The sequence below is a fragment of the Polyodon spathula genome, chromosome 2, assembly GCF_017654505.1.
Source record: "Polyodon spathula isolate WHYD16114869_AA chromosome 2, ASM1765450v1, whole genome shotgun sequence".
Classification (NCBI taxonomy): domain Eukaryota; kingdom Metazoa; phylum Chordata; class Actinopteri; order Acipenseriformes; family Polyodontidae; genus Polyodon; species Polyodon spathula.
Window position 1 is genome coordinate 82,201,963 of NC_054535.1, and position 26,159 is coordinate 82,228,121.

The 26,159-nt window shown below is 35.7% G+C and overlaps 1 protein-coding gene across 2 annotated transcripts in view; it reads left to right on the plus strand.

Annotated features, from left to right (window-relative positions):
* The first annotated feature begins 3,736 nt into the window (after positions 1-3,736).
* The window catches only part of LOC121302164 (tyrosine-protein kinase SYK-like), a 43,958-nt gene continuing 21,535 nt past the window's right edge, over positions 3,737-26,159 (plus strand). For both annotated transcript variants that reach the window (XM_041231985.1, XM_041231992.1), the window contains exons 1-2: positions 3,737-4,031; positions 25,454-25,921. In XM_041231985.1, coding sequence (XP_041087919.1) covers positions 25,520-25,921 — 402 coding nt within the window. In that variant the 5' untranslated portion in view covers positions 3,737-4,031; positions 25,454-25,519. The remainder of the gene's footprint in view (positions 4,032-25,453; positions 25,922-26,159) is intronic.

The following is a 26,159-nucleotide window of genomic DNA, read 5'->3' on the forward strand; positions in this document are numbered from 1 at the left end:
CGATTTGTTTTCCATTTTCTGTTTAATGTATGTTTAGAGAGCAACCCTGCACTAGGACTACCATTGCTGGTATCCTAGAGGTGACTACCTGTTACTACAATCAGAATTGTGCAAACATTGTAAATAAAACCTGGGCGCTTGTGTGGTATTTTGACTGCAATCCCTCCCTCACTTGCAGCAGATTCCCAAACTCCTATTATAAAAGACACTTACACTCCCATCCAATATGTATTATAACACAGGCTGTACTGTAGCACTGGGGTTAAGGAGACTCTAGACAATTTGATAAATTGTAAAAACTGTGTTGTAGTTTGTTTTAGGTTGTCCATCCTGGCTACAGCTAGCTCCTCTTACTGCTATGCAGGTCCCTGTCTAAAAACTCCTATCATCACCATCCCCCAGTCCCAGCCCACCCCAGTTCACAAACTGAGCTCAATAATGACAACCACATATAAACCCATAGCATGCCAATTTTCCAATCCCTATTACACTCAAGGAAGCCCCACACACTCACCAGTTTGGTACACAGGTTGTAGAGGACCCTTTCTAACGGCCACCATTGGGTCCCATTGAATGCCCACTGACACCTTTATTATGCATTCTCTACAGACAACCTGAAGGAATCATAATGAGCTTATTGTGCCAACCTAACCCTGATAATATATCCTGAAAACTTACCCCAGAAACTGGTCAGAGAAAGTACTGATATTCATAGGGCCCTATTTTTGTTAGTTACAAAGCTTTTAAAACTACCGCCAGCTATTCTCTGAACAAATGTCACCAATATAAAAATAGTGCTATTTGTACCTGTTTTATCGCCACCACACTGTCCGCCACCGGGCAACTTCTCAAGCCAAGCAAAACGTAAATATAAGCATTTTAGTTTCCCTCATTGTAGTGCCTGCAAAATAATCATGGCCAATTAAAACAAAAAAAGTTATGCAGTTAACCTTTGACTCGCTTTCCTAATTCATTGTTAACTGAACGTTCATACCAATGTCATCAACACTCCCGCTCCCAAAGCAAAACAGAGAGGACAAAATGGCGAGTCAACCCCACATTTAACACCACAGCAAAAGAAAAAAATCTGCATGTCTGCATCTGAAAATAAGAAAGCAAGACAGCAAGACGTTGCATACGTGTTCTCTCCTAAGTGAGGCATATACTGTTAATCGAAGGACAATTGAAGACATTCTAACGGATAAAAACAGATGAAGGCTGACTTAAACTTAAGCATCAGTTTTGTAAACAGCAGAATTTTTTATTTTTTTACTTTTCATTGTTAAAAAGTGTTTGCCTGTACGTAGTCAAAGTTTTTTTTTTTTTTTTTTTAAACTGCTTAAAAAAGAATGCTGTTGAGCTTAAATTGCTTTATGAAATAAATAGATGGCATCGTTCAACAGGGCATAGTATTCAGCAGGTTGTAAAGTCCAAACGACAGTACATATATATATATAGTGGCTTGCAAAAGTATTCAGACCCCTGACCAATTCTCTCATATTACTGAATTACAAATGGCACATTGCAATTTCGTTCTGTTTGATATTTTATTTTTAAACACTGAAACTCAGAATCAATTATTGTAAGGTGACATTGGTTTTATGTTGGGAAATATTTTTAAGAAAAATCAAAAACTGAAATATCTTGCTTGCATAAGTATTCAACCCCTGTGCTGTGGAAGCTCCCAGTTTGCACCAATGAAAGAAATTGCCCTAACGAGGACACAGTTACCTTACCATTGGCCTCCACCTGTGAACCATTAAAGTTGCTGTCACATTTTCTGGATACAAACCCCACTGTTGAAGGATCATTGGTAAGGCTGTGAATCTGAAAGAAAATGAATACCAAAGAGCATTCTACAGAAGTTAGAGATAAAGTAATACAAATGCATAGATTAGGGAAAGGGTACAAAATAATATCCAAGTGTTTGGATATCCCAGTGAGCACAGTTAGATCAATAATCAGGAAGTGGAAGCTGCATCACACCACCCAGGCACTGCAAAAAAAGGCCATCCCTCAAAACTCAGCGCTCAAACAAGAAGGAGACTTGTGAGAGAAGCCACAGCGAGGCCAACAATAACTTTGAAGGAGCTACAGAGTTCAGTGGCTGGGAGTGGAGTAATGGTGCACCAGTCAACCATATCAAGAGCTCTGCATAACACTGGCCTGTATGGGAGGGTGGCAAGAAAGAAGCCGTTACTCAAAAAGTACCATCTGAAAGCACGTCTGGAGTTTGCCAGAAAGCATGAGAGTGACCCAGCTGCGATGTGGGAAAAGGTTTTGTGGTCAGATGAGACCAAGATAGAGCTTTTTGGCCAAAACTCAAAGCACTATGTGTGGTGCAAACCTAACACTGCCCATGCCTCAAGACACACCTACAGTGAAGTATGGTGGTGGCAGCATCATGCTGTGGGGATGCTTCTCATCATCAGGGACTGGGCATCTTGTTACAATTGAAGGAAGAATGGATGGAGCAAAATACAGGAAAATATTGCAAGAGAATCTGCTTCAGTCCGCTAAAAAACTGAAGCTTGGGAGGAAATTTACCTTTCAGCAGGACAATGATCCCAAGCACAAGGCCAAAGCAACATTGGAGTGGCTCAAGAACAGAAAGGTGAATGTCCTACAGTGGCCCAGTCAAAGTCCTGATCTCAATCCCATTGAGAATCAGTGGCACTATTTGAAAATTGCAGTCCACAAGCGTCGTCCAACCAACCTGAACAACCTGGAGCAAATCTGCCAAGAAGAATGGGCCAAAATCACTCCAACACTGTGTGCAAAGCTGGTACATACTTACCCCAAAAGACTTAAAGCTGTTATTGCAGCGAAAGGTGGCTCTGCCAAATATTAATGTGTGGGGGTTGAATACTTATGCAAGCAAGATATTTCAGTTTTTTATTTTTCTTAAAAATATTTCCCAACATAAAACCAATATCACCTTACAATAATTGATTCTGAGTTTCATTGTTTCAAAATAAAATGTCAAACATAATGAAATTTCAATGTACCATTTGTAATTCAGTAATGTGAGAGAATTGGTCAGGGGTCTGAATACTTTTGCAAGCCACTGTGTGTGTGTGTGTATATATATATATATATATATATATATATATATATATATATATATATATATATATATATATATATATATATATACAGTTTTGTTGGGATTGTTGTTTAAAACCCACTAAACTAAATGAGTATTTTTTACTAATATATTTTACTATAAACTGTTCCTCAAAACTAACCATGTATGTTTCATACAGATAGACCTACTATTGCTTTAAGAAGTAATACTGTAGTTTTTAAAAAGATGAATGGTTTTATTAAAATGGCCTGGAGATACTGTAACTGTATCACTAAAAAAACCAGAAAAACATTTGAATTTATTGCATGTGTGTGTGTGTGTGTGTGTAAAGTTGGTTGACTGTACCAAGAAATTATATTGTAGCAGGGAAGGACAGTTACAATGTTGTTCTAAGTTGTTTTTTGGTGATTTCATACCATTCAAATTATTGTATTCTCTCTGAAAATGTTACCTTGGCAGATTCTTTCTATTGTAAATATATAGGCTTTAGAATTAAACATGATTTTGAATGTGGCAGTAAGTTCAGTAATGTGCAGTAAGCACTCATTTGCTTTTTATTTTATTTCTATATAAACTGTGGTCAAAAGGGGAAGTTAGATTATGAAAAAAAAAAACAGTTAAGGAAGTAGCTGCAAGGTTCTGAAAATGAGGAAGCAAGAGACCAGTTCATCCACATTAATGCTGTGTTTGTATTGTAGGTCTCTAGGAGCAGCTGATAATAGAATTTAATATAATTAAGAACGTACTACTTTGTAGGTCAAACGTGACAGAGCGAAGATTTTTTAACCTGAAGTATCAAACATTAACACATTCTCATGGTGTTATAATTTCAGCTATCCAAGAAGAACTAGCCCACATCCTGTTCAGTTTGTCTTGCTTGAACATGGTTTATCCTGTCTGGCTATAGACAGGCAACTAGACAAGCCTGGGAGATTCTTAAAAGGTAAAGGAGATTTATACAATATTGAATTGTTTGGAAATGATTTGCACAAGAAATATCTAGGGCATGGACTGTTTCGATATTTATTGTCTGCAAGTTAGGGGTGCTTTTATTTTATTTATTTATTTTTTTTGGAGGGTGGAGGTAACTATCATATACACTGGATAACCCTACAATATCTCTTCCTATAAAGAACGGGTGAACTTACATATTGTTGTTTTGCTAGCCTACAGTTTGCAGGTTGCTAGGTCTACACTGTAATGTAAATGTCAAGCAATCTTACTCTGTATGATAAGACTAACAATATTAACATTTAACAGTAGAATGGAAACAGTCACACACATAAAATCTACCAAGATGAACCAACAGCTGTTCTTTCATCTTTCTTCATATAGGTTTCATAGGAAACCCAAAGTCACAGAAACCAATCTAAAACTGAGATTCAATTTAATCTTTTAAATTGAGGCATAGTACAAAAACGGTACATGGAAATACATTTTTCACTATCACTCTGTTCATTTAGTATTTTACTTACTCATGTGGTATAATAAAACTATTATACTACATTAAATGCTGAGACATTATTTAGATACACAGTAAAAGCTTACAGTCACTTATTGCCTGGCAGTTTTATGCATGTTTTTATTTGCTTGGAAAGTCCCAGAATATGTGTGCAGTACAATCTATTTTAAAACAATTATCCTACACTGTGGAGCCATTTTACTTGTTTATAACTTTGAAAATGCAATGATAAACTCTGTGATACGAGGTGTAGAAAAGTGGAACTGAGCGCACTCTGTAATAACATGGAATGTACTACAATCCAAATGAAAATAAACCCTTTGTTAATCATTACAGTTGAGTGCATGACAAGAAAATTATTGTACAAAACTGTATTCATACATTATTTAGTCCATTGCTTTCAAGTACCTCAAACAATTCTGTTCATTATTTATAGTAGAATATATAACATTATATACGGAAGGTGTGTGTCTGTATTTAATTTTTTTGTACTGCATGTACTATATTAGCTTCTAACTTTTCCTTGGTTATTAGCTGTAATTGCACTTTTAAACAGATGTATTTGTGTAGATAGTGACAGTGTTGCTATATTATACAACTACAGAGCTTTACTTTTTGTAAATATACCATAATTAATTTATCTGTGTTAAAATGTGTTATTTTTGGCTTGATATATTAATATACATAATTCACGGTGTGTGCAGAGTTTTCACTGCAGAAGCCATGTAACATTTGCATGGTTGTTTTATGAAAATAATTATGATAATAATATAAACAACAAAAATATGCAAATACAAATACAAATGAATGCTTACTGCATGTGAGTTCAATATAAAAAATAGGCTGTTGTATGTTATCATAGGCTATAAATAATCACCATTGTCAAGATTATTAACATAAGGCCATTGTGACTATAAATGAATAATCTGCACATTAGAGTGTATTTATGTTTATATTTTTAGATTTTCTGTCAGATCAATTAGATCACAGGGTTCTTATGTAGATAAACGGTTCATATGTGCATGTGTTTGACAGTTCGGAGACATTAAAAAAATAAATAAATAAAGTGGAATAGCTGTCAGTTAAAATATTACATTGACACATTATAACTTTGTCAGGTCCTATGGAGTTGTTGTTGTTTTAAAACACATGTTGTTAGCTCCTTTATAAATTACTTTTCAAATAATCTACCTTTTTAGTTGAAGCTCCTGGGCTGCACATTGTACTTTATGAGATCTTAACATACATCATTAATTTCAAAAGTTTTTTGTTTTCAAGTAATACATTTAAACAAAACCCTTGAACAACTACAACAAATTTCAACAGGAACAAAATTATACTATTTTTTTTTTTCTTACTGCTTATGTATCTATAATATATGCACCTCAAAGTTAAACTTATGAAAAAACAAAGTAAAACTGGATTTGAAACAATGTTGCAGTCATGCCATATGTCTATAATTATTAACAGTTCCACAAACCATTATTTTGCTTACTACTTTTTTAAATTTAAATTCTTATTATAGTGCATATTAATTGTGCTGCAGCATTTTATTACTTCTCACTTGTTTCGTTCTCCTGTTTTCTTTAAAAACAAAAATACGTCATCAGGTTTCGTATTGTCATGATGTCACTCCAATCGTAAAGAAAAAAAGTTTTTCTCTGTTTAGCTTGAGGGATCACAGCTGGTCTGCTTAATAATTTAATCTGAGGCTTCATACATGGCCTACTGCTGCAGGTGTTGCTGTTAAAAAGCAGGAGATGCATTTTGTTTAACAGTACAGAGCTAATTAAAATAGAATCTGGCCAAGGGTTACACCAGTGCTCGTGTTTGCGTTATTTATTTATTTTTAAACAGGGAGTCCAAAATGTAAATTGTTCATGACATTATTAATTTGTGACATTACATGATCAAATATGTGTTAAACTAAGATGTTTGAAAACACTAATATTTAGTTGAAACAAACAAAAAAAAAAAAAAAAATGGCATTCAAGGATATACAGTGAGTAACATATTCATTTAAATATCCAGTAGTAAAGTTATGTTCAAGTATAGTGCACAGAAAGATCACGTTGAAAGAATTACACCAGCTAAAACATAACGTAATTAAACACATTTCAACTGTTATTAATACTTCCTTTAACTTTAAACTGTTCATACTTTGTTCCTCAATGGTGTTGCTTTTTTATAAAGCGCTCGGTGGTGATCTCTTAAATGCGTGAACATATTTGTTGTGTTGCTACTCTTGCAGAGACACTAACTCTGCATACTTTACAAATTGGACCCCCCCTCTTCAACAATCTCACAGTAGTCATTTTTTTAAAAACCAAAATAATTCCATATTATTGATTTAATTTGTTTTTTTGGATGGTACAGTTGAATAATTGTCAGAATTTTTATCACAATTATCTTTTTATTGTCACATTGCAACACCCCTATGTGCAGCTGAGATCAGTGGGTTGATGTCTCTATTTATATTTTTTACTTCCATGTGTGAATTTCTAAAAGAAGAGCTTATGGGTCTGGGAATAAAAACCAGGGCATTTGGATGTAAGAGATGTCACCCTAGATCAGTGGTCCTCAAAGTAATTTGGTCACTGGCATAAATTGATCTTACTTATCTTAAACAATGCCTTCCTGCGACATATACAGTATGTACACACATCAGTGAAATTCAGTGCTTAACTGGCATATTAACACCCGCCTCTGCTTATGATTGATTGACATTTGGCAGACCTTTCACTTTACCACTGGCTACTCACTCGCCTTCAATTTTCATGTAGAATACCGTGAATGGCTTCTGCTTGCTTATGATTGGACAGTTGCGTAAAACTTGGCAGATATTTAAATTTCCTATTGGTTAAACTTATTCTTAGTACCTGCAACTGAAACAGACAGATTTTATGTCCCATCCAACTAACTGATTGGGCTACCACAGGGAAAATGCAGATATTCATTGGTTGATCGTATCGCAGAGGGCCTTCTGGAAAAAACAATATGTTGAGTGCGTACAAGCACAGCATAAGCAAGCAGCATTGTCAACAGACTGCTGTGACACTTTTGTTGGAAAAATGTGTTTAAAGCATTATTTATTTTCCCATTCTAAAACCCGCCAGAAATGTGTTTACGACCCATAATTCAAGAACAGCTGCCACGGGCACGATGGCCTGGCTTTGCAGGCACGAATTTCCTCGCAAGCACCACTTTGAGGACCACTACCCTAGATGTACCCTGACATGCCCACCATGACATGATGATTTCCTGGCTCAAATCTCAAAATTTAGTAGAGTATTATACAGTACAGCAAGGTTTGAGTTTTATAGCATTTAATGAACTTTTTTTGGAGGCTCGTTGGTTATTCTGCCATCTTCATTTGAGGAGAACATTTATCTGACATTTCCCTGTCAAATAAATGAAAGCTAATTGTATTTGAATAAAAACAAAATATGAAACATATATTATAAGCTATTTTATGATGGGTATTTTCCTATGTGAGAGTGCTGATGTTCTTCCGAACATGTGACCTATTTCACATAGTTGCATTCACATTACAGTGTACTTATGTTATATGTTGTATTTTTCCACTGGGAGAACGTAGTAGATACATAAGTTAGGATATTACTTCAGCTTCTGTGATGAGGCCTCAGACAACAACATTTAATAACTTTCTTACTGCACTTCCAACTAAAAACATACTTCCCTTACAAAGCAAGCTTTCAGTTACAAGAAACATATTTGTATCGTATGTTCTGTAGTTTAAAATAAAACAAACATTTTGAGAATTCAACATTGTCTCCCTGGGTTACTAAACATGAAAACGTTACAATATACTAAATGAACTAATCAAGCTTATTATGATAGTTTGCAAAATCAAATGAAAGATTACAATGCAATCGGGATAACACATAAGTAATATTTACAAAATCTTAAATTGTAACTTTACAGCTATACTACTTGCAAATGTTGTAAATGGAGGTGACAACTTTGTGGCATGAAAGCTAGGGTGTCTACATTGCAAGCTGCATTGGAAGCGTGTCTTGTGTTTCATTCTCACACAGGATTTATATTGCAAACTTTAAAAAAAAAAAAATAGTTGATATGAATGACACTTTCACTGAACATACATACTTTTGCACAGACAACTTTAACATATAATATAAAGGCAGGATTTGAACCTTAAGTCATACTTTCTCTCCAACTTCATAACCGCTACGCTACATAACCCTTTCAACAGACTAGGTTACTATTTACATTTACCCTATCCAAATGGCAATTCATTGCCTCACTATAGGTTGAACAATTTTGCTATTCCCGTAATGTGTTTGGTGTTATCCATTAAGTGAAAAAAGAAGTGATATCTGAAAAGAAAACACATTGGAAATGTGAAAAAAAAATGGCAAGTTAGCAAAAGTGCCCAGTCATTTAAAGTGGAGTTTGGGGAAATTGGGGCAACCTTGGTCAGCACCAAGCTAATAGGCACAACTGTCAAAGTGGTGCTGACCAAGGTTACCCCAGTTGTTTCTTCTAACTTAGCTTGTGTTTTTGATGCAAGTTAGAAGAAACAATTGGGGCAACCATGGCGCCCTACGGTTTTACAGTTGTGCCTATTTGCTTTGTGCTGGGCAAGGTTGCTCCAATGGTTTCTTGAAACTTGGCTTGTGTTTTTGATATCTCTACTTTAAATGACTTGGCACTTTTGATAACTTGGCTTTTTTTGGAAAATTTAGGGGTCACTGCAAAATTCATCTCTTTGGAGGCCAATGTATACCGGCCTAATACGATGAGAAAAAAAAAAAAAGAAATCTAATTTAAATTAACTACTGCACACCACAAGCTAACACAAACTACATATCTTTCTGTAGATTTTATTTATTTATTTATTTATTTTTTTTATCGCTGTGCTGTGTGCATTGCATTGACAAATAGCATTTTAAAAAAATGCTACAAAGGCTGATCAGCCTATCAGTGCATGTCTTTTCTGTGACCTGTACAGGAGGTGGGACAAAGTCAATGTTGCCTTGTTACTGTAGCTGTCTGTTTGTGCTTGCATGCTGTGCATGTTATTCCCTCCCAGCTGTATTCCGCCATTGCTTATTTACCTTTGTGTGTGTGTGTGTGTTCCCATACCATGTGACTCGCTGTTTGTCTGCCCTGGTCTGTTCTCATTGGTTGTTATCTGTGCGTCCTGATTGGTTGTTGTTTGTCTGTCTGTGCCCATTGGTGCCCCTGTGCTGAAATCACAACGCTACCAACAGCATTTTCTTCGCCAGAGTGGCCTGTGCTACAGCCATTACCACCACCACTGCCAACATCGTTGCTGTTGGAGTGCCCAGTGCCATTGTCAACATTGCAGCTCTCTGTAAGGGAGCCCCTACGGGGCAAAAGTTGGGCTTAGGGGGTAGAAAGGGGGTTAAACAGACACTCCCGTACAATCCGGAGGGGAAAAAACAGACATGAGGGGAGTGGGGTTGTGTTTCAAGGGGGAGGTGGTCAATTACGACCATGTGCTGCATTGCGCCCTGCTGACTTTTTGGGGACAAAAAGAAACTGATGTGGGGGCAATGTAATGATCCATGCATTTATGTTTATGTACAGTATTCCCTGCTGTCTGTTTGTGTTTGCATGCTGTGTGTTATTCCCGCCACGCTGTATTCCTCCATTGCTTATCTACCTTTGTGTGTGTGTGTTCCCGTGTCATGTGAATTGCAGTCTGTTTGTCTTCCCTGGTCTGTTTTCATTGTTTATCTGTGCATCCTCATTGGTTGTTGTTTGGCTATCTGTGCCCATTGGTTCTGGTGTGCGGCTGAGGGCCAATGAGATATGTCCAAAGCCTGGTAATCTATTTGTATAAGGGGGCGGGCTAAGCCTATAAGAAGGCACTGCAGTGCGTTCAGGGGGTTGTTGTTGTGCTGCTTGTCACGGTTGCTGTTTTCCTGTGTGTGAATCTTGTGTTGCTGACAGAAAAAGGAACCAGCTGTTTTCTGCCTCCTGTGAAATGCTACATTATATTGATTTAGGTTGCTAAAATCTACTGGTTTTCAGCATTGGAGGTAAAATACCAAAAATGGACAACAAAGCAAAAAAAGCAAAGTATATTTCGGCTGAGGATCATGTCAACAAATGTCCCAAAGAAACTACATGCAGATTGAAGTAAATTGTTTTGCACATCTTGTAATGTGACTTTGGAGAAAACACGATCGATCACTGTTTAGCTTCATAGTCACAGATTACATGAACGAATACTACAGAGGCTGCTAAACAGATAAAACAAATAACAGCTTTCAGAAAACAAACTTGAAATTCAGCACAGACAAAGTATTCCTATTGGTTGCAGCCCAGTTAAATCAGCACTACAGGCACGATCTAGCACAGTCACCTCGCTTCAAACAACCTACTGCTTACTTTTAAACACAGTTAGAATTTTATACCCAGATAGGCACGTTTTCTTTCTTTTGACTCTGTACTAATAAAGTAAATTCATGGATTGGACAAACAACATGACAATGAACATGCTGCATATATAGCCTTTATTAAAGAATGCCAGTTGCCCTTGGGTAACCAAGTTTTGGGAATGTTTCTAATCGATTTCCGCATCTGCATTTGGCAAAGCTTTGCCTTACACTCCAACCAATTTAGTGGAGGCAGAACGTGCAGTTCAATGTATGAGCAAGTCTCCACACAGACAGAGAATGTTGGCAACAACTTCTGGGTGATGTTGTATGCTTCCCTTTAACAAATGACAGCACTCCATTTTAGTAAGTAAGCAAGTGCCACTATTTTTAGGCAATTATAGTGCTCCAAAATATTATCTACTTAGGTTTATTTAATGTTTAAATGAAATGTTCACAAAATCCTAATTTTTATTCCATAACCTAATATTTAAATTCTCCGCAATTTAAGTAGACCCCAAATTATAAAGGTCCATCACGTTTTGATTACTATAATGTTATTTTCTGAAGTCTCCTTGCTCATGTCACCAATAGAATGCAGTTAGTCCAGATTGTGGCTGATGGGATTAAAAAGCACACAAACCATGTAACTCCTGTTCTGAAATTGTCTGCAGATTAGGTTTTGTATTAGTTATATTATCCTTCTACTAATTTACAAAGCTCTCCAAGACCAAGACCCAAGCTAGCAGTTCCTTACATCTCGGGTCAACAAATTCCTCCCTTTTCCCACGGTGCCAAAGCATGTCACTCTGGGTGGTTGCCCCTTATGTCATTGTGCACAATATCTACGGAAAGTTCTTCCTGAGGATTTTAACATTTTAAAAAGTTTTGTTTGTTTTATGTTGCTTTTAAATAACTAGGAGTGCTTTGTAGGACAGGATTGAAGGTATTATATTTTTGTAAAGCTCTTTGAAATGTATTGGCATGTATGGCGGCATGTAAGTTGGATTTGTTGTTCCTGGAATTAGAAATATGAATAATAAAGTATACATTTCGCTAGGATATACAACGTAATATCCACCATCATTATAAATAATTGAAATGAGTCTATAAAACAAATATAAACTATAAACCGGTCTATAAAACAAATTGGTCAAAACAGGTCACGTGGGGTTGATATTACACATATCACCATGGGTCAAACTTCTTTTCAAAAGGGGGGCAAATCATATATATATATATATATATATATATATATATATATATATATGATATATATATATATACAGTGGCTTGCAAAAGTATTCAGACCCCTGACCGGTACATTGAAATTTCATTCTGTTTGATATTTTATTTTTAAACACTGAATCTCAGAATCCATTATTGTAAGGTGACATTGGTTTTATGTTGGGAAATATTTTTAAGAAAAATAAAAAACTGAAATATCTTGCTTGCATAAGTATTCAACCCCTGTGCTGTGGAAGCTCCCAGTTTGCACCGATGAAAGAAATTGCCCTAACGAGGACACAATTACCTTACCATTGGCCTCCACCTGTGAACCATTAAAGTTGCTGTCACATTTTCTGGATAAAAACCCCACTGTTGAAGGATCATTGGTAAGGCTGTGAATCTGAAGGAAAATGAAGACCAAAGAGCATTTACAGAAGTTAGAGATAAAGTAATACAAATGCATAGATTAGGGAAAGGGTACAAAATAATATCCAAGTGTTTGGATATCCCAGTGAGCACAGTTGGATCAATAATCAGGAAGTGGAAGCTGCATCACACCACCCAGGCACTGCCAAAAAAGGCCATCCCTCAAAACTCAGTGCTCAAACAAGGAGACTTGTGAGAGAAGCCACAGAGAGGCCAACAATAACTTTGAAGGAGCTACAGAGTTCAGTGGCTGGGAGTGGAGTAATGGTGCACCAGTCAACCATATTAAGAGCTCTGCATAACACTGGCCTGTATGTGAGGGTGGCAAGAAAGAAGCTGTTACTCAAAAAGTACTATCTGAAAGCACGTCTTGAGTTTGCCAGAAAGCATGAGAGTGACCCAGCTGCGATGTGGGAAAAGGTTTTGTGGTCAGATGAGACCAAGATAGAGCTTTTTGGCCAAAACTCAAAGCACTATGTGTGGCGCAAACCTAACACTGCCCATGCCTCAAGACACACCATCCCTACAGTGAAGTATGGTGGTGGCAGCATCATGCTGTGGGGATGCTTCTCATCATCAGGGACTGGGCATCTTGTTACAATTGAAAGAAGAATGGATGGAGCAAAATACAGGAAAATATTTCAAGAGAATCTGCTTCAGTCCGCTAAAAAGCTGAAGCTTGGGAGGAAATTTACCTTTCAGCAGGACAATGATCCCAAGCACAAGGCCAAAGCAACATTGGAGTGGCTCAAGAACAAAAAGGTGAATGTCCTACAATGGCCCAGTCAAAGTCCTGATCTCAATCCCATTGAGAATCTCAGTGACACTATTTGAAAATTGCAGTCCACAAGCGTCGTCCAACCAACCTGAACAACCTGGAGCAAATCTGCCAAGAAAAATGGGCCAAAATCACTTCGACAAAGCTGGTAAATACTTACCGCAAAAGACTTAAAGCTGTTATTGCAGTGAAAGGTGGCTCTGCCAAATATTAATGTGTGGGGGTTGAATACTTATGCAAGCAAGATATTTCAGTTTTTTATTTTTCTTAAAAATATTAAACTAATGTCACCTTACAATAATTGATTTTGAGTTTAAGTGTTTTAAAATAAAATATCGAACAGAACGAAATTTCAATGGACTATTTGTAATTCAGTAATATGAGAGAATTGGTCAGGGGTCTGAATACTTTTGCAAGGCACTGATATATATATATATATATATATATATGTGGGGGGGGGGGCAGACATATTGAAATTTATCGCAATAAACATGACTGGTGAGATTTATGTAAATTATGTAAATATTGACCCTTTGGGAAACCGAAGTGTACATGTGATACTGAATGAGTCTGAATCAGACACGAATGAGTAAAGTAGTGAAAAAAAGCAAAAGTATTCAAATCAATTCAAAACTCATTCTGATCACTCTCTGTTCCTTCTTCCTGAACTACAGCGTTTCCCTATCCCATTCTGAAAATAAACTTTCAGCTTTTTACAAAATATTTGCGTCGCTCTTAAAAGAGACTTTGGTGATTAAATGCCTGTTTTATTGCCACTGCCTCCAGTCTATGTTCGTTCTAATACTCGGGTCAGTTGCATCTGCTGCCACAGGTCCCACCCCCTGCGTAGCTGTGTGATCTGATGCAGAATATTTATAAATGCATCTCGACAATTCCCACCATAGCTTTCTCCTCACATAAATGTATCCAGGTACGACAGTATCATCTCTTCTGCTGTGCCCTGCATTGTTTTAAATTGTTTCTTAACACTGGCCCAGTAGTTCTCCACGTTGTCCAGCCACAAAGTGGAAAGTCACTTTGATAAGTAAAAGCCGTAGCACAAATCTAGTATGGATGTCCCCTGTTACTACCCCAGATAACAGAATCTAAAAAAATAAATAGCAACATTCAATTCAACATACATTTACTGATTTATGTATTTACATTTATATAGCACCTGTCATCTTAGGGCCCTCAAGGTACTTCATAACATTTTACAATATAATACAAAATTTAAAAGGCAAAGATAATTCCTATAAAACAGTAAAAACGTGATACAATTGTATTATATCACACTCTGTCATTCCTTATTGCTTACAAATACCCTATTATAATATTACATTTTAGAATATAACATAGTAACAGTATAACCCTAAAGGTTTAAACCCATCCTTGTTAATACTTCCCCTTACCATAGAAACCAACCAGAAAATGATAAAAGAACACCCCAAATCATTTTCTAAGAATTTCTTGTTCCTTCTTTTAAAGTACAAGAGTAATACTTAGTGAACATTAGAAACTTTTAGCACATTGCAAAGTGTCAACCTCACAAATATGTGTCAAATAGTACTCAGTGTGAGGAACCGAGCCTTTGCTGCTCAATGAAAGTGTGATATGTAATACAGTAACTAAAATATGTTTGGTAAATTTGACGGTTAAGTTAGCAGGTTTACAGATCTTATGATCTGAACTTTGCTGGTTTGTTGCAATAAATGTTTGTTGGTAAGTGGTTTTATTTATTATTTTATTAAGATAGAATCTTAATGACTCTTAGTAAGCACTGTGTACCGTGCCTCAATAAACTGCTCCAATGCTAATGTGCTTGTGTCATTTTCTTAATTAGTTCTGCACCAGTGTAAGAAAGGCATACGGGTACAGAGTTTCTCACTCAAAAATCAAACTAGTGTCACTGGAAACTCTCTCAGCATGAGCCTTGTGTGAAGGTATTTGTCGAGACTGTGGAATGTAAACTGGTCGTAGGTTATGGGATGACATGCTAGTCATGTAAGGTTAATAGAAAAATTAACATTCACATATCATTCGAATTAAAGTATCTGTGTTCTATTATTATTATTATTATTATTATTATTATTATTATTATTATTATTATTATTGTAACAATTCATGGTTTGCATTTGTACACATTTTTTAAAATTTAAAAGCAAAGTAGTTTAGGGAACGTCAGCACAGAAATTAATAACCATGTGGGGACGTTTGCTATTCGGATACATTTGCAAGAGAAACAATTATAGGGACATAACTCAAGGTTTGTGAATGTACATTTCTGCTACCAACCTTGAAATTCAGCATTTGTAAATAAACACTCACAAATAAATATCCTGAAATGCAACCTTTTCAATTGACATTTTAAAATGGGACTTAGATAGCTGTATAACTGTGTACATCTGTGAAAAACAAACTTTCAGACTTGGTTCACAGACTAATTGGCTTGGTCTGCCTCACTTTCTGTACATTACTGCATGTTAGATAACTGCTGGTCCAAAATTAGTGCTAATCAGGGTCTGTGAAATCAACAGAAATCGTATATGGGTTTATATACAAACCAGTTGTGACAGATTCACTTTTTTTAATGATATTGTGATATCAAGAAATTGCTCTGTGAATTTGATGAATTCTGAAGTATTCTGTTTAAGTTTCCTGATTGTCTTGTCAGATATAAAAAACATCTTCAACATGTCCACCAGCAGATTGTTCTGACTACATATTGATACTAGTTTTACAGTTACGTTATTTGCCTAAAATGTACCTTTGTACTTGGTTTAAAATAGGGCCAATACAGTAGCAATAAATCTGTTCAAAACAGATTACATATATTACTGTGTACAAAAAGGAGATCAAATTGAACTATTCACCTTAAAAAAATAAACTTTCTCAAGAAACTAATAAAATAATTTTGAATAACAAGGGGTTTTACAAGGGTTTGAAATAAAACCAAAGTGATCTAAATACAACCTTTGGCGTTTCCAAAATCTGATGCTTTTTAATATTTGGATAGCTTATTTAGACATGAATCCAAATTAAATAGGTAGATCTAAACAATGTTTCACCACGACAGTCTGTCTCTTTGAAAAACATTCAACAAATTTTAATCTATTCATGGGCTCGTGCATACAACTGTAAAGCCACTTTACTATTTAGAATGGCATGTTCTACGTTTTCCGTTAGAGCTTGTGCTTTTATTTTTTTTGGCCTTGGCACCATTTCTTGGGGTGGCTTTGGTTACCATGGTGACTCTAACTTTTGACTTAACTGCCCTACTTTCTTTTCGAATCTTTTGTGGTCACAGTTGCAAGTAGAGCAAAAATGTACATCCGTATATTTGTTCTTACATATCATTATGTCTGAGGTTTTTCTAAGTAGTTCAGTCCCCACTTCATTGATTTCTTTACATTGTATCGATTTATGGCAATAACAGGATGCAGAGGTGTTACCTTAAGTGTGCCAGTAGTGTTTACATGATCGGATAATCTTGGTTCTCGAATGGAATCGGTTTACATGGACTAACTGAACTTTAATGTAAAACGAAAGGGGCATATGAAATCAAAAATAATATTGCAAATTATATCTGTTGAGACTGTCCTGTAAAGAATCAGAATCACCACCGATTTCTGACGTTGTATATCAAATTTGACATCCTGTCAGAAAATAATAATAATAATAATAATAATAATAATAATGTTTACTTTATATAGCACCGTTCATAAAGGATTATCACAAAGCGCTTAACAAAGCAAGTGAAGACAAGTAAAATAGCAATAAAACTAAATTCATGACCTATACAGAATTGGATACAAACTATTAACAAATTAAAAATCAAGAAAATAATTTAAAAAAAAAAAAAAAAAAAAAAAAAAAAACAAAGAATCTAAAAGAATGCCAATTAAAATAAATGTGTTTTGAGGCGAGATTTAAAAACAAACAGGGACTCAGAAACTGAAATCTTGAGCGGGAGTGAACTCCTCAACCTTGGTGCATAGGACGAGAAAGCCCCATCACTGTTCACAGCTTGGTTAAGGGAACACTTGAAAGACCAGCATCGGCGGACAATAGAATAAGACAGGAGTGTAATTTGACAGGTCAGAGCTTTAAGGAGGAGAAATTCCCCTATTGGCCTTAAAAGTTAACAATAACATTTTATGATGAAAACGGAATTTAACCAGCAACCAGTGCAGAGATTTTAATACAGGGGTTATATGTTCACTGGAGCGAGACCTGGCTAACACCCTATCCGCTGAATTGTGGACATGCTGGAGTTTTTGGACAGTAAGTATTCTTTGACACCCCAGCAAGTAGGGTATTTCAAGACAGATATTTCACATATTTATAGCAGGAAAAATGGTACAGACGATATTATGTTTTCATAGAACACTGAATATATTCGCAATGTGATTGTTTCGTGTTGGGGTTCTGGGAACACTTAGTAAAACAGCGGCACGCCCACTACATAAAATACTGTAGTGTATCTCGGTTAAAGCAGGCAGGCAGACGCATCACACAGGGTGAAGCAATCCACGCACAGACGGAGGGCGAGTGCGAGGCTAAGACCTCTCACACTAAAGCAAAGGGCCGATTCCGCTGTACAAAAGAGCCGGCTCCTTTGCAATAAGCATCTGTCTTTGTGTGTGATTACGTTACCTACCAGCCCTGCTGCTGCCTTCTCCCTTGCACGCTACAATACATAAACTAATTTGAGATCACAAGACAGTCAGCAAATGTGATTTAACAGTTTATTTACAGAAAAAAAAAGCATGATCGAAAAAAGTTTTTGGAGTGATCAAGAAAACAAAATACTGTTCGGAATATTTAATGTGTTTATATTAGGACCCCAAACTGAAGTACAACCCATTCGGGATTTGTTCTACCATTCGGTAGTTCTTCTGTCAATCTTACCATGAATCGATCAACGAGAGAATTTTTTATTTTATTTTTTTACTCGGTAAACAGTTTTAAACAGAATAACTGGAGCTATCTTCCTATAAATATATATATATTATATATATATATATATATATATATATATATATATATTATATATTATATATATTAGCAAAATAAACCCCTATTAATAACCAAAATTTGTTTTATCGTTCATTTATTTTTATTTTTTTCCGAAATCTAGAAACTCGGCTTTCTTACCACAGCAGGAAGGCGGAATATAAATCCTGTACAATTATTTGGGCTATACAATTAATTGAAATAAATACTACAAATAAGTAGGCGGGACAAAAGAGTGGGGCGGGGATTAATGAAACAGGTATTGCGACCGAGAGAGCTACTGGAATGCTCACATATGACCAAGGAAAGCGTTTTCTGACATTACATCTGTAACACTTAACATTGTAAATGGAACCAGTCCCACTTATTACGCATATGAGTGTGGGTGTGTGTATTAGAGGAACGAAACCATGAACATGCAAAATGCTGAGTTACAATATTGTATACAACAGTTGAATTGATTGCACCCCCCCCCCCCCCCCCCCCCCCCCCCCCCCCCCCCTTCTATCACCTTTTTTACATTCTTGAGACTGCACATTATTATTCTAAAATGAAAAAGCTATCGATCCTATAGCTTACCCACAATAATAATAAAGGGCTAGTATACTTCAATATGCTTCTAAATACATAAATATCTTCAAAATACATGTTTCTTCCCTTCTGTTGTCCCCTTGCTCCTACCGTGGGTGCTTGTGCGGTTTCAGGGAAATTGTAACTTCAGTTCCCTCCCAAAAGGTAAATCTTTGTCTTTCTTGTAAATGTTTCAAACAAAAATCGTTATGTTGTGTTGAAATTTCAGTTTTTACTGAAATTATCGATTTGTTTGTTTATTTGTTTATTTCTAAGTAGACGCGCTTTTCAAGGGCGGCATACAATTGTTACAAAATATCACAGTATAAAGTATCATATTGTAAAATATCACATTACAGAATATCATATTGTTGACAAGAGCAGTTATAAGGTGCAGTAAAATTAGTAGAAAATAAGAACAAATTCAAATAAGAGCAAAATAAAGAATACAGCAAATAATTACATTTAATTCCTGAATTCGACTAAGAGCACTTAACTTACAGTATAAATATTTGCTTGTACAAATAAAGCCCATTAAGAGCATGTAGTAGAATACAACAAGGTATGGAGCAGTTCAGTGCAAGTGCAAGCTGATGCAAGTACTGGTACAGTTGGGTGCCATATAGTCCAGTATAATCTAAAGTCCCATTCTTCAAAACGCAAAAAAACAGCAGCCTTTTACTGATTCTACTGTTGTCATGTACTGGCACTGATGTGAATCATGTACTCGAGTTTCCAGTTAGCTTAAATGCTATTTTTCTTTTCATTTTCTGTATAATATTTTATGACCTTTCCTAAGTTGGGGTCATGGACTCATACACAGAAAACAGAACCTTTGAGTTGTTTATTTTTTTTAGAACAGGTCATGTATAAAATTAAGATGTTTCGGGTCACTGACCCGTGGCATTTATCTATGTAGTAATGTGTGCAGGAATAAAACAAACTTCTTCAATTTGTTATTTTATTATTATTATCTCTGGAAATGGCTGCACCTGTTTGGAAATATTTATAAACAAACAAACAAAAAAACAATATATATTTACAAGGCAGACCCTAATTTTCTCTGTCAGTATTGCAAAATAATCTCACTGGTAAAGACATTCCAAAATGAGGAGCTCCCAGGTTGGCAGTCAAAGAAGTTTTATCACAGCTCTTGGACTAAAAGAGCATAAAAGAGTAAAACCTTTGCAAATAAAAACAGTTAATCAATTTAGGCTGTTTGTATTAGTTTGGAATTGCATCAGGTCAATGTGGCCCAAAACATAACAGAGGTACCTAAATTCTGAACATAATAGGAGTGTTAAAGGTACATTAAACACAATTGTCACATAATTGCTATAACTTCAGTGCTGCTTACCTCAGAAAATCACCCCTTTTCTCTAGTATAAACGTTTTAAATATTGTATGCATAAGCATAGCTAAAAATATTGCTTAAGTTACTTACAGACACTGGTAACAAACCACTTTTTGTAAAGTGCTGCATAGTCACTTTGGATCTCATTTTCCCATAAATATAGAAATGGTTCAATGTACTATTGGTACCTTTATTTATTTATTTAGTATATGTATATTTATAGTGAGCTCATAGTTACCTGCCTAATCAATACAATGTACCTTTTCTCAATATGTTTTCTAAACATTATCTCTATTGAGATAATTTAGGGTGAAATATTTGCAAACGAGTTACGTGTGTTTATTAGCTAATCATGTATGTCTGTGTTTGTCTTTCTGGTGTCACATTTTCTATAGTATACAGTTTCCCATTGGTGTATATTATGATACATTAATCGTGTTATATCAGAAGAAAAAGGATTTTGCCACTCGATCAGCATGCAAATAATTATTGTTAATGGATCTTCTTAAAATACAATTATTTGATAAAATGCTGCTATGCATCTTGAAGATGCTTTTAACATACAGAGATGTTTTTTTTTTTGGGGGGGGGGGGGGGGGGGGTATATGGAATCTGGCTCTAATCTAAAACTAATGTGGCGAGTGTATTAGAGAGGCTGCGAGAAGTGTGCAGCTTTTCAGTTTTCAGTTTCTCTTAAGGGGGCATCAAATAATAAAAAAATAATTTGAGATTTAGGGCTCATCAAAATGGGGAAGAGATATAACTAGGATAAATGTTACTTCTTGGGAAGGAAACTGAAGTTATAATTTCCACAAATCCCACTTTTTACTTCACAAGCAATATGCATTTATTCCCAGTACAATTGATGACCGTGAGAATGCTACAGTTCAGCTATATTTTATAGTACATATATGTTATATATTTTGCATTTTGAGAATCAGTCTTGCAATATTTCAGTATAATAACTATAGTATGAACATGAATCGTTAGACATGCATGTCTGTTTAAATGTAGATCATTTGGGTTCAGTAATATGAAAAGAAACCCAGTAAGGGACATGTACAATACATTACATTATATTATTCATATTAGCCTAGACCATATTTTCAGGTTATGTGTTTGTAAACAGTTGGTCTCCGATATTTAGTTATTTAAATGCATTTTATGTTTTAACTTGTACAGTTAAAACATAAAAAAAAACAAAAAACAAAAAAACATAAAATTGTTGTGAATCATATCAGCGGCATTAGAACGATAGCATTGGGACGTTCTATTTGTTGGCATTTCTTTTTTTGTAAAAAGGAGTACAAAAGTAAATAAGTATATTTGGGGTTTGATCTATTTGAGCTGTTTTACCTGCAGATTACTATTTAGGTTGTAGGTGTTTAGTCATTTGATCTCTTAAGGCTCTGTGAATGATCAGAACAACTGTATGTTGTGGCTTTTGGCAAGTGGCTTTAACATCACAACTGTGAGCTGATCTAGCTGTTAGGTTTAGCTGCTCACTGGCGCACAGACTTTCCTTCTTACCCTGCATGCAAATTTTTAACGTGAAAGAGAAGATAGTATAAGCCACATGTGGGGGATGTGGGATGGGGGGAGAGGAGAGGGAGAGGAGAGGAGGTTGGTAAAGTGCTAGTCATAACTAAAATAAAAAGCTGTTAACTTTTTTCTATTTTGTTTGTTAATTATTTCTTTAGCAAATTAATACAAGACACCAGCAGTTCATTGGGATGTTTTAGAAGCTACTTGCATTTCTGATACATGAATGGCACATCTGGTAAAGAGATATGGTGTGCCTCAATGTGAGTCATAGAGTCAGGGGAACACATGTTGCAGGTCTTCACTAGGGATCCCACAGTTTATGTTACATTAGCCTGTCACTCTGAGGGCCTGGAGAGGCAAAATTGTCAGGGACAGTTTTACCTCACTGAGATGCAGTGCCCCAGATGCCTGTTGACCTTCAGCAGACACCTACAGGGATAGGCAGCTGAACTGTTATCTCGGTAGGCAGTGTAAAAATACATCCTAGAGAGCACTGATAGGTTAATATTAACTGCTAATATTAGTTAAAGAAAAGGCTTGTATTGTTTTGGTATGTGACCACAGTTTTTATCTATGAGGTATGCTTATCACTTCACACTACTATTACTGATCACTGACCAGTTATGATGTCTGAGAACATTCCATCTGATTGTTATTGTGGATTGACAGCATGCTAATTCCTGGTCCATCACAGTACATTTAGTTCATGTCAATTCAATTAAAAGGCAACATAACCAAACTGTTACATATCTCAGAAGGTCAGTCATCCGCTCTTTGGGTGTTGTGTTATCACATTATTTTGGTATTGTGGGTAAGGTATAAAAGCAAACTAATTAAAAACTTTGATCGGTTGTAAACTGTCAAGGAAGGAATAGGAGTAAGCTTACATTTCTTTAGGCACTCATCAAACATAGCTGAGCATGCTTTATACTGCACTCATAGAATCAGATACAATTAGAAAGTAGACCAGCAACAACGTAAAGCTTCAGCACATGACAGCCCTCCCAATAAAGTTGGAATTAATGCAAATATCCTAAAAAGGGGTGGGTAAAATGATGATGTTTTATATTCCTAGAGCAGATACTAATTCAACAGGTTTTACTCTGAGCTTTGTGTGTTTCCATCATATTAATCGTATTAAATAAACAGCTGGGATATGCAGTGACTTAGTCAGGGTAAATCATTAAATCTGCCGTCTGTTGAATTGGAAGTGCGTGTGAAACAAATATAGTTTGGAGGGGCCTTTTTTAAGCTTGGTTACAGGAATTCATATGACGGGGTAAAAAAGGAGAAACTAAGTCATTGCACAGGAACAGCATTGTATGTCGAATAAGAAAAAAAAAATGCAATACACCATTTCTGCTGTGCTTGTGGTTTTTACACTTTAGGTTATATTTTCAGTGTGTATTCTCTAGTCTTTCAGTAACTCCAATGGTGAGCCACAAAATAAGAAGAGGCTTTGAAAATATGGATAAAAGGCCGCTACACTTCAGGCTTGAAAATAAGCTGTGAGGAAAATGTACTTTGCTGGTGATCAGCAAGAGTTGGGCATGGGAACATATATTTACTGGCTTCTTGCTGGATGGTTTACAGCACTATATTAATTTAACAGTTTAGTTTTCAATTTAGTTTTTATTTCTTGAGCCAGGGCTGGTAATTGTTTGAATTTACAGGTTTAGTTTGTGTTATTAATAATAATAAGAAGAAGAAGAAGAAGAAAACTTTAATGTATTTCAAATAAATAAATAAAAACAACCATTAGACAAAAATGTTATTGAAATGGGATTATCACTAAATGCATGTGATAGTATGTAAACCTGCAAATTTTTGGTTTACTTTTGATGTAAAGTATCTCAACTTATTTGTTGATAATTTGAACAAGATTACATTTCTTTAGCTCATTTCATGGCAAACAATTATAAGGCCCTTGTGACAGGGTTGCCTGAGTGGTGACGTCAGGCCAGAGAGACACACAGACAGAGTACTGCGGTGCAAAGGCGCTGCGGAGCCGTTTATTTAAACAAAAATAAAATACAATATTTTAACAAAAACAAACACTTGCTCACAGAGCAAAATAAAAGCTTTAAAAAAAAAACAAACCTAGCAAACAAAACACAGGTGAGGCTGGGCAGATTGTATTCACTGATGCTGTGTTTATTGTAATCTCCAGTTTTTCCTCCTGTTGTTCACTCTCGTTCCTCCTCTCGAACACCCACACTGAGTGCAGAGAGCTGCAGGCTTATATACAGGTGACCATCTCCTGATTAGCAACAAATTAATGACTTAATTAATTTGGGGGATGGCCACCTTCTACATGAGGTTTTTAATGTAGATGAGGCTTCCCACCCACGCTGTAAAACAATAACATGCCATCATATTTAAAAATACATAAATACAATAAATAAATCATAATACAAAGTAAATACAAAATATGCTTGGGGGGTGGAGGTACCCCATTCTAAAATAAATAAACAATATATTTGTTTTACAATACTAGAAAATAAAAACAAAACAATACTTTAACAGCAGAGCTTTGCCCTGCCCCTTTTTGTACAGGGCTCCTCGGCCTGTCACAGCCCTGTATAATAGCACATGCAAGTCAAATAAAAACAATCTATAGATAATAATAGTAAAAATGTTAAGTTCTTACTTAGGAACTTCTCTCATCATTTTAAATCATAAGCAATGTTTGTTGAAACTCCCACATAACCCACTTCACTTAAACCCAAATCATAAATTTAAAGAAGAACACACAAGAGAAACAAATAAATACAACAGTCATTACACAATACATATCTACTATTGGAACGTTTACAACAAATTAATGGTTCATGATACTACCTGGCTCTATATTTTCTAATTTTTCTGTTCCTGTTTACAAAATAAGCTGATTTCAATCCTCCCATGCTTTTTAAATAGGCTGTTTCAATGCCAGTTATTAATCAATGAGAAAATAAAAGCAAATGCAACAGCAAACATAAGAACATTCACAAGCCTTTCACTATTACAAAGTGAAAAAGCTAAAATTACAAATATACTACAGGTTTGTAATATTATATTACAAAGCTACAAATATACAAACATAAGAACACCTACGAGCTCTTCAATTGAATTGTTTTATTCAAGTTATGTAAGCTCAATGGGTGTCTATCTACTTACAGAAACATGGTGATAATTACACTTAAAATAACACCCTTACTCAAAATCTATTATCATCATAATAATAAAAAAGGGTTGTTAAAAATGTAAATCATAATATAACCCTGTCATATTGTTTGAGTTGGAAACGAAGGGAAGAACCTTTATACTATTGCTCAGTAGTCTAAAGGTTGGTAAAGCAATGATAATGAAAGGGAAAGTATAGCACTTCATTCAATATCTGCTAGGTAAAATATCAGTCGTGTATGTTTTTAAATAATACATTTTAAGGTAAGTTAAAAATATATTTACATATTTTGTGTGGCCTCAAAAAATTACTAATCTTATCTTTCTTAAATATTTTTAAACAGTGAGGTTATTCTAAATCAGACCTTGAACTGGATTAATTGGCTATGCTCTACATGTTATGACTTATTTGACTTTCCTTTGCCATTAGGTGTTCATCCAGAAGATTAAGAAGCTGAGCATTCTTTTTAGAAATTACAAAAACTAGACTGACAAAATGGCTGAAAGAATGACCCATCAGCCATTTTTCTACGGTAACATCACCCGCGAGGATGCAGAAGGCTACCTCCAGCAGAGCGGGATGAGCGATGGCCTTTATCTGATCCGACAGAGTCGTAGCAATCTAGGAGGCTTTACTCTGTCTGTGGCCTACAACAGAGCATGCTACCACTATACCATAGAGCGGGAAATGAATAACACCTATGTTATAGCAGGAGGAAAATCCCACAACAGTCCAAGTGAACTCTGTGAATATCACTCTCGTGAGACAGACGGACTAGTCTGCTTGCTCAAAAAGCCTTGTAAACGACCCAAAGGAATGGAGCCAAAAATAGGGGCCTTCGAAGATTTAAAAGAACACCTGATAAGGGAGTATGTGAAACAGACCTGGAATTTACAGGTGAGTCCTTATGCCTCTGCCCAGTGATAATGTTTTTTAGCTATTGGTTCCTGGTTGTATCTATATTAGAGGTAGGCAACCTTGGTTCTTTCAATCCAGTCCATTGTATTTGTTCCAACCAGGTGCTTGATTATGTAATAGATCTTTAGTGGGTTCAGTAAAGTAATCCAATAACTGGATGGAACAAAGCCCTGCAGTGTAGTAGACTATCGGAAGGCAACATATGAGCTAAAACCTT